General features: G+C 43.5%; 1 protein-coding gene across 1 annotated transcript in view; it reads right to left on the reverse strand.

Annotated features, from left to right (window-relative positions):
- The window catches only part of ccdc102a (coiled-coil domain containing 102A), a 251223-nt gene that overhangs the window by 31135 nt on the left and 202092 nt on the right, over positions 1-17996 (reverse strand). The window contains exon 7 of the mRNA XM_043707419.1: positions 2930-3100. Within this exon, the coding sequence (XP_043563354.1) occupies positions 2930-3100 (171 nt within the window). The remainder of the gene's footprint in view (positions 1-2929; positions 3101-17996) is intronic.

Below are 17996 nucleotides of genomic sequence, written 5' to 3' on the forward strand. Positions count from 1 at the left end.
GAGAGCGAGAGCGTGAGAGCGAGAGCGAGTGACAGACAGAAAGACACAAGAGTAGATATTGGACCACTGGAAAATGAGGCAGGTGTAGTCGTCGTGGGGAACAACAAAACTGCAGAGGAAATGAATTGACACTTCGCATCAGTCTTCAAAGTGCAAGCCACCAGTAGATTTTGAAGAGAGTTGGGTAGTGTAGTAGCCAACACTAGTGTGAAAGCTGAAAAATCTGAAGGTGGATCTATCAACCAGACCAGGTGTACTACAAACCTAGAGTTCTGAAGGAGATTGCGGAGGGGGTTGTCGAGGCATTAGTGCTGATTTTTCAGGAATCACTGGAGTCAGGCAGTGTCCCAGACGTCTGGAAAATAGTGTAACTCATTTGTTCAATGAGGGAGAGAGACAGAAGATGGGAAATTCGAGGCCAGTTAGTCTTGGTCATCGGTAAGATTTTAGTGTCCATTATTAAGCACGAAATTGCATAGTACTTGGAAGTACACGGTAAATAGGGCTGAGTCAGCATCGCTACGTCAAAGGGAGGTCACGTCTTGAAAGATCTGTCGAATACATTGTCTAATTTGCTTGTTACCTCCTCAAAGAAGAGTCAGTAAATGAGTTCTATTTGGATTTCCCGAAGGCCTTTGACAAAGTTGCTAAATAAGAGGCCATGGTATTAGGCACAATGTACTGGCATGGATAGAGGATTGGCTGACTGGCAGAGTGTGGGGACAAAGGAGTCTTTTTCAGGAGGGGAGCCGGTGACTCATGGAGTTCTGTCGGAGTCAGTGTTTTATTCACGCTATATATGAACGGTCTGGATGAAGGAACCCAAGGCTAAGTCTCACAAAAACTGATGAAGGGACAGGTAGTGTTGAGGAAGTGGGACGGACTTGAATAGACTAGGATAGTGTGCAATGAAGTGGCAGATTGATACAATGTGAAAAAGTGAGAGGTTATGCACTTTCGAAGGAAGAATAGAGACATAGATTCTAAATGGGGAAAGATTTTGGAAATCTGAAGCACAGATTTGGGAATCCTCGTTCAAGATTTTCTTAAGGTTAACATACAGGCCCAGTTGACAGTTAGGAAGACAATGCAATCTTAGCATTCATTTCGAGAGAGCAGGGATGTACTGCTGAGGCTCTGTCCAGACCGCATTTGCAATATTGAGAGCAGTTTGGGCCAAATATCTAACAAAAGAGGGGGTTCCAGAAGAGGTTCACAAAAATCCTGGGAATTAAGGGTTTGTCATTCGAGGAGCAGTTGAGGATGCTGGGTTTATATTCGGTGGAGTTTAGGAGGATGAGGAGAAATCTCATTGAAATTTCCAGAATACGGAAAGGTCTGGATAGAGGGATGTTGATAAGATGTTCCCCTAGTAGCAGAGACTAGGACATGCAGGCACAGTCACAGAATAACCCTTTAGCAAAAACAGAAATTGCTAGAAAATCTCAGCAGGTTCGGCAGCATCTCTGGAGAGAAAACAGTGTTAACATTTCAGGTCCAGTGAGAAATTCCCACCTGAGCCATGGCAGAAGGTTACATAATAATGAGAGAATTAGACACAGGGAATTATTATATAATAATATAGAAGTGTGAGAGAACTGGACACTAGGAACTGTGCGAGAATGATATTTAGCAATGAGAACTGGACACAGGGAACCATTCAGAATTATATAATACAGTGAGTGCACTGGACAAGTGGACTCATGAGTGAGTAATATTTTACAGTGAGTGCTATGGGGAACTATGTGAGAACGATATATTTCTGTGAGTATACTGAACTAACAACCAAGGTAATGCCTTGGTACATTTGAGATAGACTGTGATGGTAACCTTTAGGAAACCATTGTAAAGTCCACTGGTTCACGGAGTTTTGTTTTTGCAGGGAAGGGATCCTCCCTTCCTTATCTCTCCTGTCCCTGATGTAGCTATGTTCTACAGAACAGGAAACCCTCTACACTCCTCATGCTAGGCTATATACACTGTGCTACATTGTTATGACACCTTTTCTTAAACTGAAATAAAAATCTGATCAGCAGCAGTGAGGACCAGGAGAAATATCCCTGATTGCAGAGGGACAGAAGGATTAGCTGAATAACGTACATGAAACCATTCTGATGAACACTGGTACTTTTTTCGACAGGTTTGATGTTCACTGAGGAAGTCTGCACCATGAAGGAGTCTGCTGCGTTGCCATGCTATGGACATGAGCTGAGATCATGGTTATCTCCTTGCCTTCTGCTGGGAACAGAACCATCTGAGCCTGGAATCCAAGATCTTCCTACAATATTTCATTTGTTTCCATCTGGAGAGCCACAATGAAGACTATCTGTTTGCAGCAGACAGGTGTGTAGCTTGTGAGTAAATAGCATGGTGCAGAATGCACACAAGAGCCAAATCATCAAATGATGATCAAATTCTGGTACCAGTGACTCAAAACGGCAATAGGACAACATAGACTGTGTAATTATTGGGGTAAATTCAGTGTTTCCAGGCTTTCCGGGGGGAACAATTGGTCACAACACTGTTTGGCAATTAGTCATTTTGCACATGGGATCAGTGCATTTGCTGTGCTCTGTTAAGAGCTTGAAGCATGACTTACTGCTCATATACCCATGGTCCATACGAACATCTTGACCCCTGTTAGTGGTTAGTGGTCTCTGTACTGCTCACAGTACAATTGGTGGAGGCCTCTACAGACATAGGAGGCTACTCTCCATTATTCAGGACATCTGGAAGTGAGAGAAACCTGACCTAACAAGTGAGAAAAGTGATCATTTCAGTAAGGCAGCAAGTCTTTTAAAAAATGTTCTCTCGGAATATTCTCTCAGACTGCCTTACCACTTCAGCTTTCCCAACATTTTTAAGCAGCTGAGTTCCTTATGGCATCCCTCAGTCCCTCCAGAAATCTAGATAATGTAAGAAGGCACACCTCATCCTCTGCCTGGGCCAACTCCTTCTTTAACTCTTCTACTCGAAGGCGCAGTTTCTTCACTTCGGCTTCGTGCTGTTCGACTCTTCTGTTTGCATGTGCCAGCTCAGCCATCTTTTCTTGGTACTGTTTCTTTAGCTTGGCATGGATGTGCCTGAGATCAGACAATTCCTGCACCAAATAAACAATACAATAAGCAATTCAGAGCTTGAGTACCAACAAATTAACATTGCTTACAGTAGTCTAGTGGTTAGTGGGACTCAAGAGTGTGGTCTGCAGAGCACTATCACCCACAAGAGTCCTCCTGATTGCATTAAGTGCACTGTTCTGATTGACCCACCAATGGCACAGTCAGAACTAAACAACATACCAAAATTCTCATTCCTTCCTCCGAACCCCCCCCCCCCCTCACTGCACAGCACGATTTCTCAAAAATACAAGAGACAATAATGCAGAGTTTAGAAAAAAAGATTTATGTTTGTGAGACTTTGAGAGGGATAGGTCATGCCTCAGAAGCCTTCCTGAATTTTGAGGATGTGACAAAACACAAAAGGTAGAGCAGTGGATGTGGTGAATATTGATTTAACAAGGTGTTTGATAAGGTTCCCTATGGTAGGCTCGCTCAGAAAGTAAGGAAGCATGGAATAAAGGGAAATCTGGCTGTCTGGATACAGAATTGGCTGGCCTATAGAGGACAGAGGGTGGGAAATACATGGACAGTATTCAGCCTGGTGCTCAGTGACCAGTGCTGTTCCCAGGGATCGGCTCTGGGACCTCTGCTCTTTGTGATTTTTATATATGACTTCGATGAAGAAGTGGAAGGGTGGGTTAGTAGGTTCGCTGATGATACGAAGGTTGGTGGATAGTGTGGAGGGCTATTTTAGGCTATTGTCGGTTGCAACAGGACACTGACAGGATGCAGAGGTGGACTGAGAAGTGACAGATGGTGTTCAACCGGGAAAAGTCTGAAGTGATTCACTTTGGAAGGTCAAATTTGAATGCAGAATACAGGGTTAAAGGCAGGATTGTTAGCTGTGTGAAGGAACAGAGGGATTTTAGGGTCCACGTCCACAGATCCCTTAAGTTGCCACCCAAGTTGATAGTGTTGTTAAGAAGCATATAGTGTGTTGGTTTTCATTAGCAGGGGGATTGAGTTTAAGAGCCACGAGGTTATGCTGCAGCTCTATAAAGCTCTGGTTAGACCACACTTCGAATATTGTGTTCAGTTCTGATCCCCTCATTATCGGAAGGATGTGGAAGCTTTAGAGAGGGTGCAGAGGAGATTTACCAGGCTGCTACCTGGACTGGAGGGCATGTCTTATGAAGAAAGGTTGAGGGAGCTAGGGCTTTTCTCATTGGAGTGGAGAAAGATGAGAGGTGACTTGATAGAAGTGTACAAGATGATGACAGGCATAGATAGAGTGGATAACCAGAGACTTTTCCCAGGATGGAAATGGCTATCATGAGGGGGCATTATTTTAAGGGCATTATTTGAAGGAAGGTTTACAACATAGAACATTACAGCACAGTGCCGGCCCTCTGGCCCTTGATATTGTGCCAACCTGTGAAACAAATCCAAACCCCATCTAACCTACACTATGCCATTATCATCCATATGTTTATCCAGCGACCATTTAAATACCCTTAATGTTGGCGAATCCACTACTGCTGCAGGCAGGGCATTCCACACCCTTACTACACCCGGAGTAAAGAACATACCTCTGACATCTATTACCCTTCAATTTAAAGCTAGCCATCACCATCGAGGAAAAAAGGCTCTCAGGGGAGATGTCAGAGGTAGGTCCTGTACACAGAGTGTGGAAGGTGTGTGGAATGCACTGCCAGCAGTGGTGGTACAGTCATAGAGTCATAGAGATGTACAGCATAGAAACAGACCCTTTTGGTCCAATCCGTCCATGCCAACCAGATATCTCAACCCAATCTAGTCCCACCTGCCAGCGCCCAGCCCATATCCCTCCAAACCCTTCCTATTCATATACCCATCCAAATGCCTCTTAAATGTTGCAATTGTACCAGCCTCCACCACCCTCTGGCAGCTCATTCCATACACGTGCCACCTTCTGTGAAAAAGTTGCCCCTTAGGTCTCTTTTATATCTTTCCCCTCTCACCCTAAACCTATGCCCTTTAGTTATGGACGCCCTGACCCCAGGGAAAAGACTTTGTCTATTTACCCTATCCATGCCCCTCATAATTTTGTAAATCTCTATAAGGTCACCCCTCAGCCTCTGACGCTGCAAGGAAAACAGCCCCAGCCTGTTCAGCCTCTCCCTGTAGCTCAAATCCTCGCAACATCCTTGTAAATCTTTTCTGAACCCTTTCAAGTTTCACAACATCTTTCCGATAGGAAGGAGACCAGAATTGCACGCAATATTCCAACAGTGGCCTAACCAATGTCCTGTACAGCCGCAATATAACCTCCCAACTCCTGTACTCAATACTCTGACCAATAAAGGAAAGCATACCAAATGTCTTCTTGACTATCCTATCTACCTGCAACTCCACTTTCAAGGAGCTATGAACCTGCACTCCAAGGTCTCTTCGTTCAGCAACATTCCCTAGAACCTTACCATGAAGTGTATAAGTCCTGCTAAGATTTACTTTCCCAAAATGCAACACTTCGCATTTATCTGAATTAAATTCCATCTGCCATTTCTCAGCCCATTGGCCCATCTGGTCCAGATCCTGTTGTAATCTGAGGTAACCCTCTTCACTGTCCACTACACCTCCAATTTTGGTGTCATCTGCAAACTTACTAACTGTACCTCTTATGCTCACATCCAAATCATTTATGTAAATGACAAAAAGTAGAGGGCCCAGCACCGATCCTTGTGGCACTCCACTGGTCACAGGCCTCCAGTCTGAAAAACAACCCTCCACCACCACCCTCTGTCTTCTACCTTTGAGCCAGTTCTGTATCCAAATGGCTAGTCCTCCCTGTATTCCATGAGATCATTGCTAATCAGTCTCCCATGGGGAACCTTGTTGAACGCCTTCAGATACATTAGGGACATTCAAATGACATTTGGATAGGGACATGGATGATAGGAAAATGCAGAGTATGTGGGTTATTTTGATCTTAGAGCAGGATGAAAGGTTGGCACAACATCGAGGGCTGAAGGGCCTACACTGTGCTGTACTGCTCTCTGTTCCATTACAACATGTGGCAGAGGTTAAACTTTTAACACAAAGCGGTAAACAAAGAGGAAAATGGAGGAACACGGTGCTCAACACCAGCTCGAAGTGAAGCATCACCTCATCCTGTCTCACTGAAAACAGCAACATTCTTGCCCATTTGTGCTGTTGGTTTTATTGAAGGGAAATGCAATCTGGCGGGATCGGGAGGTTGCTGGTCCTCACTGCCTTTTGCCTCATCTAAGTAGTCCACAAATGGCACTGTTTGAAGAAACCGGTTTCCCTGTTATAAGCAGTTTGTTTCAAGGGAGAGTTCTCAGTGTTTAACTGGTTTTCCTGAGGTTTCTGCAAATATTGGTTGTTCCTAGCAAACTTTCAAAAATTATGAATGGCCACTCTTTCCAACAGTTGAATTGTACTTCCATATTAACATTAAGTTACCCCACGTCTGGAGCTGGATGTTTCTGAGCTGAAAAAATTAACTTTGTAATTGTCTCAGTGATTAATTTCAATTAATTGGACAAAGGCCTATTGTTACCCCACTGAGGTTGGTTCTTCTCCAAGTTAATTATTGTTTACTTTGGGTTGCTTCTTATCCACGAACTGAAATGTAGAATGAATGCCTTTTTTGGTTTCATTGCTATAAAATATAATTTGCATGGGTGTTTGACCGAGCAAATATCCTTGTGTTCTTGCACTACTGTGGGAGATTGGCACAGCCCACGTGCAATGAAATTGAAAGGATTACAGCTGAACCAACACTGGGAATTCTAGATCAATGGGAAATTCTGCACTGTTTATAGGACCTTGCTGTACATGAACTAGATGTCAGACAGGCCCACAAAGTAAGCCACTATGGTTCAAAGCAATTCACTGTGTAAAACACTGGGAGACATTTCCATCCAAGTTGTTCTTGTTACAGGCTTAAATTTTCATTGAGTTCTAATCTCTGGCATGTAACCTTTCTAAAAATGCCTGTGTCCCTTGTGGTTTATGTATCAGAGAAATAAAATGCTCTTTCCATCTGTGGTTTACAGTCTTGAAATATGCCCCGACTGCCCTCAACTAGACCTACACTGAAAGTCATTGAACTTTAATGCAGACCACAGCATGGAGTTTCAAATTAGTTGATCAATGTTAAAATTACATTATGAACTACAGTTAGCTAGGAGGCAAATCAATCAATTGTTAATTTTGCATAGAGCAACTCCAGTCTCTGGGACTGAACAAACATGACATTGCCTGTAGACATTCGTACAAAGATCTAATCATGTGCTTTGACAAGCTGCTTGTAAAATCCCCAGAGAATTATCCAGAAAGCACAAACAATATCCTGTGAACCTCAGAACATCCAATCCAATATTTTTCCTGCAAAAGAATTATCAAAATACATGTTTTTTCCTGCATCCTTGATTGCACCTGGATGAATTCATGCTGAAGAAAAACAAGAAACAAATTCTCAATGATAAGGAAGGCTTAAGGTATTAGGCTGGGCAGGCCGAGCCTTTTTTCATTGGAGGTAGGAGGTTGATAGGCGACCTTACAGAAATTTATAAAATAATGAGGGGTACAGATAGAGTTAATGGTAGTTGCCTTTTCCCTAGGATGGGGGATTTCAAGACACATTTTTAAGGTGAGAGGCGAGAGATTCTAAAAAAAAAAGTGCACATTTTTCATACAGAGAGTGGTTTGCATGTGGAATGAACATCCTGAGAAAATAGTGTTATGACACAGGGAAACCCCTCCGTTAATTTAAACCCGACACACAGAGAAGCTCACCTCGCGCCATAAACTGTTAAAATTCGAGAAGCAAAGAACTATCCCAGAGGTCACTATTTAAAGTAAAAAATAACAATTTCATTCTTTAAGTCCACAAGAGAATATTAAACAATTATTTACAACTCCTTTCTCTTAAACCTATCTTTTATCTACCCCTCTACAATACTGACCCAATAAAAACCCTGATTAAGATGGACAAAAAAACCTCAAATTCCAAAACCAGCCAGCCAGCCAAATTTTCACTTTATACCTTCCTCTGCAGATTTTCCCCTGTTGTCTTTCCCTCAGTATTCTGCCTCTCAGGTCTTTCATATGAACAGGCACCTTTCAGAGAGATATTTGGTGAGCACCAATACTTGTTGGTCTTCTTAGCAGTTCTTCTCCTAATTGTTCAAAATGTCTGGTTTTATACCGCAAAATATCAAATCATTTCGTTGGTTTGATATAATCCCAAACAGTAAAATTCAAATTTGATTGGACTTTGGTATCTGGGGCATAATTTAAACTGATTGGCCGAATCTGAATTTGTTTTTGTCCCATGGCAACACAATTCCAGCTGTTTGTTTCGACCAGGTGTTACATTTTTGCCTTGTTCAGGACACTCTGCTTTCAGTCAGTCCTTGCTAGCTTCCTCTCTCTCTCCTAAAGGTACAGTACATCTCTATCCCTTCACAACAGTGGTGGACGTGGGTACAATTACAATGTTAAAAAGAAATTTGGCTAAATATATGAATAGGAAAGGTTTTAAGGGATATGGGCCAGGAGCAGATGGTGGGTCTGGTTTAGTTTGGGATTCTGGTCGGCATGGATTAGTTTGACCGAAGGGTCTGTTTCCTTGCTGCATGACTCTGCGCGCTATGGATTTGAAAAGAGCAAAACACAGTAAACAGTTTCCTAACTGCATCAGGAGTTTCAAACACAGATTCTTATTGCTGTAATATCATACATGAAAGAGCTGAGCAATGACGAGCAACATCTTTGTGCTGCTAGGTTGTGACATGTGTGACAATGCTGTCTGAGAGATAAACTGTTGAATTCCAAGATCACCTTTCTTGGCCAACAGGCTCTCTGGATTACAGCAGAGCAGGAAGAGGAGGAGGAGTGGGACGGGGAAGGAGCAGGCGGTGGTCAAACCAAATCTCTCTGCTTGGCAGTCATGCCATCCCTGAAAACTCCCTGTAATGCTGTGACTTCAGTCTCTCTCCCTCTGACACGCTCTGACTACAATTTCTCTCTCTGACTTCAGTTTCAAACACCCTCGCCTTTGATTACAATCTCCCCTTCAGACACCCTCTTCCTTGATGCAGGCTTCCCTTCGGACACCTTCATCCTTGGTTACAGTGTCCCCTTCAGACACCCAAGCCCTTGAAAAAAAGACTCTTTTGCAGACATGCCCCCTTGATAACAATATCCCCTTTGGACACCCTCCCCCTTGATTATGGTATTCCCTTCGGACACCCTCCCCATGGAACACAAGCTCCTCCTCAGCTATGGTCCTCCTTGTTTAGGACACCCTCCCCCTTGCTTACAGGATAGTATGTTGTCTCCCTGGTTGGTGCAAGGATCAAGGACGTCTCAAAATCAATTTCAGCATATTGTCAAAGGGGACAGAGAGAAGCAGGAGGTTTTTGTACACACTGGTAACAATGACAGGGAATGGGTTAAGGCTTTGCAGAGGTAATATAGGTAAGAGGTTAAAAAGCCGAAATTCAAAAAGGTAGTAACCTCTGGATGACTCCCATGAGGAGGGTTAAGAAAATAGGGCGAATAAATCAGTGGCTGAGGTGACGGTGCAGTGGGCAAGGATTCAGATTTTTGGATCATTGGGATCCCTCCTGGGTCAGAAGAGACCTGTTCAAAAATGGTTTTCAGTATAGGAGTTGGGATTAGATTTGATTTGATTAGATTCCCTACAGTGTGGGAACAGGCCCTACCAACTCATCTACTGAATGCACTGATGCCAAGGAGTCTGCTCTCTGGAAAGTAAATAGCTTTGGGGTGTCTTTTTTTTTGAAAAGTAAACATAAGAAGCACAAGTGGATGGAGTCAGGCTGACAGAGGTTTCAGTTTTAGTTTCAGTTTTGCTTTCATTTATTGAAGTTGGGATTTTGGAGTTGAAGACAGAGATCGTCCTCTGCTGCTACAAAAGATCATGTTCTGTCTTTGCTACTAGATTCAGTCTTCTGTTTATTTTCTCCTGGACTGCAGGGAATAGCAAGTGTGCAAATCTGTTTTGCTGAATTTGCCTTGGCCAAGGGGGTGTTTATGGCATTTACTAAATTGAAACAGATTTTTAAAAAACTCATTTGTGGGGTATGGGCATCACTGCTCATTATTATTTATACATTGCTGTCCTTGAGAAGGTGGTAGTGAGCTGTCGTCTTGAACTGCTGCAGTCTACCTGGGAGTTAACCTGTAATGCCATTTGGTAGGGAATTCCATGGTTTTGGCACAGCGACAGTGAAGGAATGGCGATACATTTCCAAGTTCAGGATGGGGAGTGACTTGGAGGGAAACTTGAGGGTGCTGGTGTTCTTATTTTCTACTGTCCTTGTCCTTCTTGATGTAAGTTGTTTTGTGTTTGGAAGGTGCGAGAATCTTTGATAAATTTCTACAGTGTATGTTGTAGATAATAGCAACATGGTGCACTGATCATTGCTGGTGGAGAGAGTAGATGCTTGTGGATGTAATACCAATCAAGCAGACTGCTTTGTCTTGGATGGTGTCAAGCTTGAGTGTTGTTGGAGCTATACTCATCACACTCCTGACTTGTACCTGGTAGATGGTGAACAGGCTTTCTATGAAAGGAGATGAGTTACACGCTGCAATATTCCCACCCTCTGACCTGCAGCCACTGTGTTTATGTACGTAGTCCAGCTGAGTTTCTGGTCAATGGCAACCCCATAGGATGTTGATAGTGGGGCAATTCAGTGATAGTAACACCATTGAATGTCAAGGGGAGATGGTTAAGATGGTCTCTTCTTGGTGATGGGGTGGATAAAAAGTGGAGCTGGAGAAAGCACAGCCGGTCAAGCAGCAAATGAGAAGGGCAGAATCTTCAGTTCTGCACCTGCCGTCCTCACTCTCTCCTAATTGTGAAGGTCAAAGCCTGGCACTTGTGTACTCATGAAAAGTACTTGCCAGCCCAGGATTGGATACAGCCCAGAGCCTGTTGCATTTGAACATGGATGGCTGAGGATTTGTGAATGGTTCTGAACAATATGTAATGGTCAGAGTCAAAGGCCTACAGCATGGAGACAGGCCCTTTGGCCCAAACTGATCCACGCTGGCCAAAATGCCCATCCATACTAACCCCAATCCCCTGAACGTGGCCCGTATCCTTCTAATCCTTTACTATCCATATATTTGTCTAAATGTTGTTAATGTACCCGCCTCAACAATTTTATCTGGCAGCTCATTCCATATGCGTACCACCCTCGGTGTTAAAAAGTTGTCCCTCAGATTCCCTTTTATTCTTCCCCCTCTAACTTTAAACCGATGCCCTCCAATCCTCGATTCCCCAACCCTGGGGAAAAGACTGAGTGCATTCACCCTATCCATGGCTCTCATGATGTTAGATACCTTTATAAAGATTGCCCCATGTCTCCTATGCTCTAAAGAAAACATCTGATTGTCCAACCTCTCCCTATAACTCAGACCTTTGAGTCCAGGCAATTGTGACTTCCTTGATTTGGAGATGCCAGTGTTGGACTGGGGTGTACAAAATTAAACATCACACAACACCAGGTTATAGTCCAACAGGTTTAGTTGGAAGCACTAGCTTTCAGAGAACTGCTCTTTTATCAGGTGCAAATTTCTTGTGCACTCTTTCCAGTTTAATAACCACCATCATATAATAAGGTCACCAAAACTAAACACAAAACTCCAAGTGCGACCTCACCAACGTCCTGTTTAACTACAACATAACTTCCCAACTTCAGTGCCAAAAGCCTTCTTCACTGCCCTGTCTACCTGTGACTCTACTTTCAGAGAACTGAACTCCAAGATCCCCCTGTTCTGCTACACTCCTTAATGCCCTACCATTCACCATGAAACTCCTACCTTGATTTGACTTTCCAAAATGTAAGACCTCACACGTGCCATTTCTCAGCCCACTTCCCCAGCTGATCAAGGTCCTGCTGCAATTTCTGATAACCTTCCTCATTGTCCACTATTTTAGTGGCATTAGCAAACTTACTAATCACTTCTTGTACATTCTCATCCAAATCATTGATATAGATAACAAACAATAATGGGCCCAGCACCAACCGGAGGCACTCCACGAGTCACAGGCCTCCTGACCAACAGGAATCCTTCCATTATTACCCTCTGCTTCCTATCATTAAGCCAATTGTGTATTCAATTTGCCAGCTCCCCTGGATTCCATGCGATCTAACCTTCCAGAGCAGCTTATCACGTGGAGCCTTACTGAAGTCCATATAGACTGTTTACCCACCCTGCCCTCGTCAACATTCCTGGTCACTTCAAAGAACTCTAAAAACTTTGTGAGACATGATCTCCCACACAAAGCCATGCTGACTACTCCAAATCAAACACTGTCTTGCCAAGTGCATGTATATCATATCCCTCAATCTTCTCAAGTAAACTATCTACCACAGATGTTAGTCTTATCAGTCTATCGTTGCCACGTTTTCTTTGCAGCCCTTCTTGAATAAGGGCACAACAGTCGCTACCCTCTCATCTTCTGGGACCTCACCCTTAGCGAGTGAAAAAATATCAGCCAGCGCCCCTGCAATTTTTTCTCTAGCCTCTTGCAGGGTTCTTGGATATATCTGGCCAAGACCAGGAGGTTTACCCACCTTCATACATTCTAATATGTCCAATACCTCCTCTACTCTGATATGGACTGTCCCCAAGATATCACCACTAACTTGCCCAAGTTCCCAAGTCTTTCTCCACACTAAAGACAGAGAAGAAAGATTCATTGAGGGCCTTGCCCATCTCCTGCGTTTCCACACATACGTGGTCCTTTGAGATGTACTACTCTCTCTCTAGTTATTCTTTTTCCTTGAATATATTTGAAGCGCTTTGGATTCACCCTAATCTTCTCAGCCAAGGCTATTTCGTGCTCCATTTTCACCCACCTGATTTCCATCTTCAGTAAACTCCTGCATCCTCTATATAACTCTAGGGATTCCCTTGACCCCTGCAATGTGTACCTGAACCATGCCTCTTCCTTTTTTCTGGTCAAAGTCTCAATACCTCGTGTCATCCAGGGTTCCCCATTTCTGCTAACCTTGCCCTCCACCCTCATTGGAACATATAGACTATAAACTCCAGCTATCTTACTTTTATTGGCCTCCTACCATTGTCTCTGTAAAAGAAGCCTGCCATTCCCAGCTCCTTTGAATTTGCTACCTCGTGTTAGGCATTTCAACTCTGGGAAAAAGATTCTGACTGCCAACCCTGTCTATGCATCTCATAATTTTATACACTTCTATCAAAGTCTCCCCTTAGCTTGTGCTGCTCCAGAGAAAGCAACCCAGGTTTTTCTGCCCTCTCCTGATAGCTCATACCTGCTAATCCAGGCAGCATCCTGGTAAACCTCTTCTGCACCCTCTCCACTTCCTTCCTGTAATATGGGAACTAGAACTGAGTGCAATATTCTAACTGTGGCCTAACCAAAGTCTTATAAAGCTGCGACATGACATCTGATTTCCCGAAATGCAACACTTTCGCTTACCTGAATTAAACTCCATCCACCCTTTCTCTACCCAGTTCTGTAACTGGTTGATATCCTGCTGTATCCTTTGACAACCTTCTACAGTATCTACAACTCCACCAATCTTTATTGGTGATCAGCCATGATCATATTGAATGGTGGTGCAGGCTCGAAGGGCAGAATGGCCTACTCCTGCACCTATTGTCTATTGGCTGCAAGCATATGAATTTCCATTTTCATCCAAGTCATTTATATAAATATATATCACAAAATGCAAAGGTCCCAGAATGGATCCCTACAGGACACCACTAGTCATGGACTTACAGCCAGAAAAACACCCTTCCACCACTATCACCTGCCTTCTATGGGCAAGCTATTTCTGAATTTAAGCGGCCAAATCACTGTGGATCGTTTTGCATCTTAATCTTCTGGTTGAGCCCATCATGAGGGGCCTTGTCACAGACTTACAAAAATCCATGGAGACAACATTCACTGCTCTACCCTCGATCACCTTTGTCACCTCCTCAAAATAATATACAATCAAGTTAATAAGACATGACCTGCCCCACACAAAGCCATGCTGGCTATCCCTAGTTAGGCTATGCTTTTCCAAATAGTTTCCAACCACTGATGTGAGGCTCACCAGTCTATAGTTTCCTTGGATCATCCCTACATCCCCTCTTGAACAGAGGGGCAACATTAGCTACTCGCCAGTCCTTCAGGACCTCTTTAGTCAAGGCCCAGCAATCTCCTCTCTTGCATTTCTCAATAACCAGATGACCTTTCCACCTTAATACTCTTCAAGGGATGCATGGTTGAGAAATATTCACCTAGATTAGCTTAATGCTTTTCAATATGAAAATGGCTGCGTGAGTGAAGCCCTTATTAAATACCCAGAAGTTTATCAGGAAGGTAGAGAGATCATCTCCTTGCATGTTGACCAGGAAGCAATTCCACAATGTTGCAAGGCCCACCCAGTACCATTTGCCTTACGGCAAAAGTACAGGCAGAAATTAGAAGGCTGGAAAGCGAAGGAATCATCGATCAAGACCTGCTTACGTCCATTGGAAGATAAAGGTGTCCCGGCCCATGTCTTTCCTTGGGCTGGTGAATTATTACAGAAAGTTCTCATAGCCTGGCCTCCATCCTTGCACCTTTCATCAACATTTTTTAAAACAAAAAGGTCAGCCTTGGAAATAGTCGCACAGATGAGGACTAGCTTTCAGGGAAGTGAACAGGTATCATTCTTTAAGGTGTTGTCACACGATGATCCCAAGAGAGATTTAATGATGTGATGCCACTCCATACATCATTGGGATGGTATTAGCTCATAAGTGGCACAAAGGAGAGGAACACTCAGTAGCACATGATCCTAGAACTTTGGCTAGTACAGAGCATAAATATACCCAGAGAGAGGATGAAGTTTTGGCAAGTCATATCTGGAGGCCAAAAGTTCCCCAATTTCTTTACACACAAATTTATAATAATAATGGACCACAAAATCCGACCACGTCCACTTAAAGAGAACAAAGCAGGGCTGCCCATAGCTTCAGGTTGAATTCAGCAGTGGGCTGAATGAAGTGCAGGTAATTACAGGTTGGAACACCATCCAGAAGGCCAATTGGCAAAGATGGATGCATTGAGTAGCCTCCCACTGGTACCACCGCTGCAAGACTACATAATGGTCTTACATTTTCTGGACAGTCTTCCAGTCACAGCTGACAATATCGGACTTGGATGCAGCAAGATCCAGTCCTGGCAAAACAAAAACAGCTGGTGGTGATGGGAGAAACCAAAGGGACTGTCACACTCAGGACTGAACCTTTGCTGGAGATATCAGATCATAGTAGAGGATGGCCTATTATTGTGAGGAGCAAGAGTGATTGTCCCGAACAAAAGTTGCCACCAGATACTGGCTGAACTCCACCAGGGTCATCTAGAAGTTTCCAAAATGAAGATGTTAGCGAGAAGTTATGTCAGGCGTCGAGGACTGGATACAGACATAACTGCATTGGTGGCACACCATCCAGAATACCAACAAGGACAAAAATTACTGACAGCAGCGCCCCCACATTTGTGGGGATGGCCAGGTAAACCCTGGACTCCTTCACATGCTGACCTTTCCTTGGCCTAATGCTCTTTATGGACATCAATATAAAGTGGTTGAATGTACATACAGTTAATTCGTCAAACATGGGGATGACGATAGAAAAACTGCACGCATCTTTTGCAATTCATATGATAAAGAACTGGGGAAATAATAGCTAAAATCCTCCATTTGTAAGTCTCCATTCTGTAATAATAACTTGCCTTGTAAAATGGCTAAGCACAGTGACCATGAGAATGGAATAAGTAATGCACAAATCTTGGCATAATCAAGCATCCGTCTGTTTCCCAGGCAGTTGGTTTAACATAATGACTAGAAAACTGATTGTAACCGAGGTATTGTCAAGTTTGACGTAAATGACACCATATTAACTGCTTTGCTTAACCTAAGTGAATAACATTTAAATATCTTGTTCACATGCAGGGACGCAAATAACACCATATTAATAGCTTTGTTTATTTTATGTGAAATAGCACTAAATGCATTAATTATCTGATGGGAACCTAATTAACACAAGAAACATTATATGATGGGAATTGGAGAAAAACGAGATAATCATGCATTTAAGGGTATAAATTAACGCTTTACCAAGAATTAGAGATCTATTATTAGCATATTCAGGGAAATCTAGGATTGATACGCTGGATTATTGACTATTGATCTCTCGCCGGCTTAATTACATCAATGTGTGGTCCTGGAAGCGTTGGTCACAGATAACGGCTATCATTTATACCAGCAGAGAATTTAAGTATTTCTAAAAGTCAAATGGTATTCTTCATATAAGGACAGCTCCATACCATCCATTATCCAATGGTATGGCAAAAACGAGAGTCCAAACTTTGAAGGCAGTCTTAAAGAAACAGCCTACTGCTTTGCTACATACAACACCAACCAGGTTCCTAATTGATGCTGGACACAAGACTCCACTAAGCAAGAAAGACAGTTAACTTCAGGAACAAAGTTTGGTGCAGGACTCACAGGAATGGCCCATAATGTGCAAGAGGCATGGTTGATGTGAGCTCAGATCCAGTGACGTTTATAATTAAGGTAGGTGCAAATGTCCTTAATAAGCATGTCAACCATATGAAAGCAGCAAAGTCAATCAGTGCAGGAGCAAAACGTACCTGGGCTCAACAACCTTTCTGACAGTTCCAGAACTAGTGGGCTCTCCATCTCTACCAAGCATTGAAGATACCTCAGAATCTGAAAGGGACACGCTGGATGTCGCTGTTTCGACTCCTTTGCTCCTTTGCAGTTTCTTCCGAGACAGTCTGGGCACAAGAGGTGAGCTACACAGTGTGTTACGTGCCACTCATATCAGAGGCAGAGTGCAGAAACCTGATCCAGGGCTAGAATGCCCCAGGAAGAGCTACAAAATTAAAATCAAATCTATGTCCTTGGACTCAAAGGGAAGGGATGTAGTGATTGTAACTAGATCAGCCAGGTGGACGTCATAGAATATGAGTTCCCTGATTGGACCAGATTAACAGTCCCAATCAGGAAGCCTTAGCTGACTGATAAGAACAGGAGTGTCAAAGGTTCTGTTCACTCCGAGAGTTGGTTTAGACAGACCTGCATCAGTGTCAAGGACTATCTACATGCAAATAAAAGGTGCCTTGGCAACAGGATACTGGCGTCTGTGGAGTTATTTCATCTCTATTTATGTGATAGTCTGCCTTTCTGTTTATCATGAAAAAAAGTACATAATTTCATATTTACCCATGTTGTACTGCATCTGCTATATGTTTGTCCACGCTAAAAAACTTGTTCCAATCACCTTGAAAGCTCCTTACATCCTCCTCACAACACTCAGTCTGGTACAATTTTAAGTCTTCAGCAAACATGGAAATTAGAACATTTGGTTCCCTCATCCAGATCATTTATATTAGTGTTGCTACACACAGCACCACAGCCTGCAAACCTGTCATGAATGCACACATTGGTGCTACAATGTCTGTGTGTACTGCTACACCCTGATAGGTACCATGATAGCCTCCTTCTTCAAAGACCGCAATTTCCCCCCAAACGTGATCGACGATGCTCTCCACCACAACTCCTCCACATCCCGCTCCTCCGCCCTTGAGCCCCATCCCTCCAACCGCCACCAGGGCAGAACCCCACTGGTCCACTGGTCCTCACCTACCACCCCACCAACCTCCATATACATCGTATCATCCGTCGTCATTTCCGCCACCTCCAAACAGACCCCAGCACCAGGGATATATTTCCCTCCCCTCCCAGCGTCCCAAAAAGACCACTCCCTCCGTGACTCCCTCGTCAGGTCCACACCCCCCACCAACCCAACCTCCACTCCCGGCACCTTCCCCTGCAACCGCAAGAAATG

This window comes from Chiloscyllium plagiosum, chromosome 17, assembly GCF_004010195.1.
Source record: "Chiloscyllium plagiosum isolate BGI_BamShark_2017 chromosome 17, ASM401019v2, whole genome shotgun sequence".
In the NCBI taxonomy this organism is placed as follows: Eukaryota; Metazoa; Chordata; class Chondrichthyes; order Orectolobiformes; family Hemiscylliidae; genus Chiloscyllium; species Chiloscyllium plagiosum.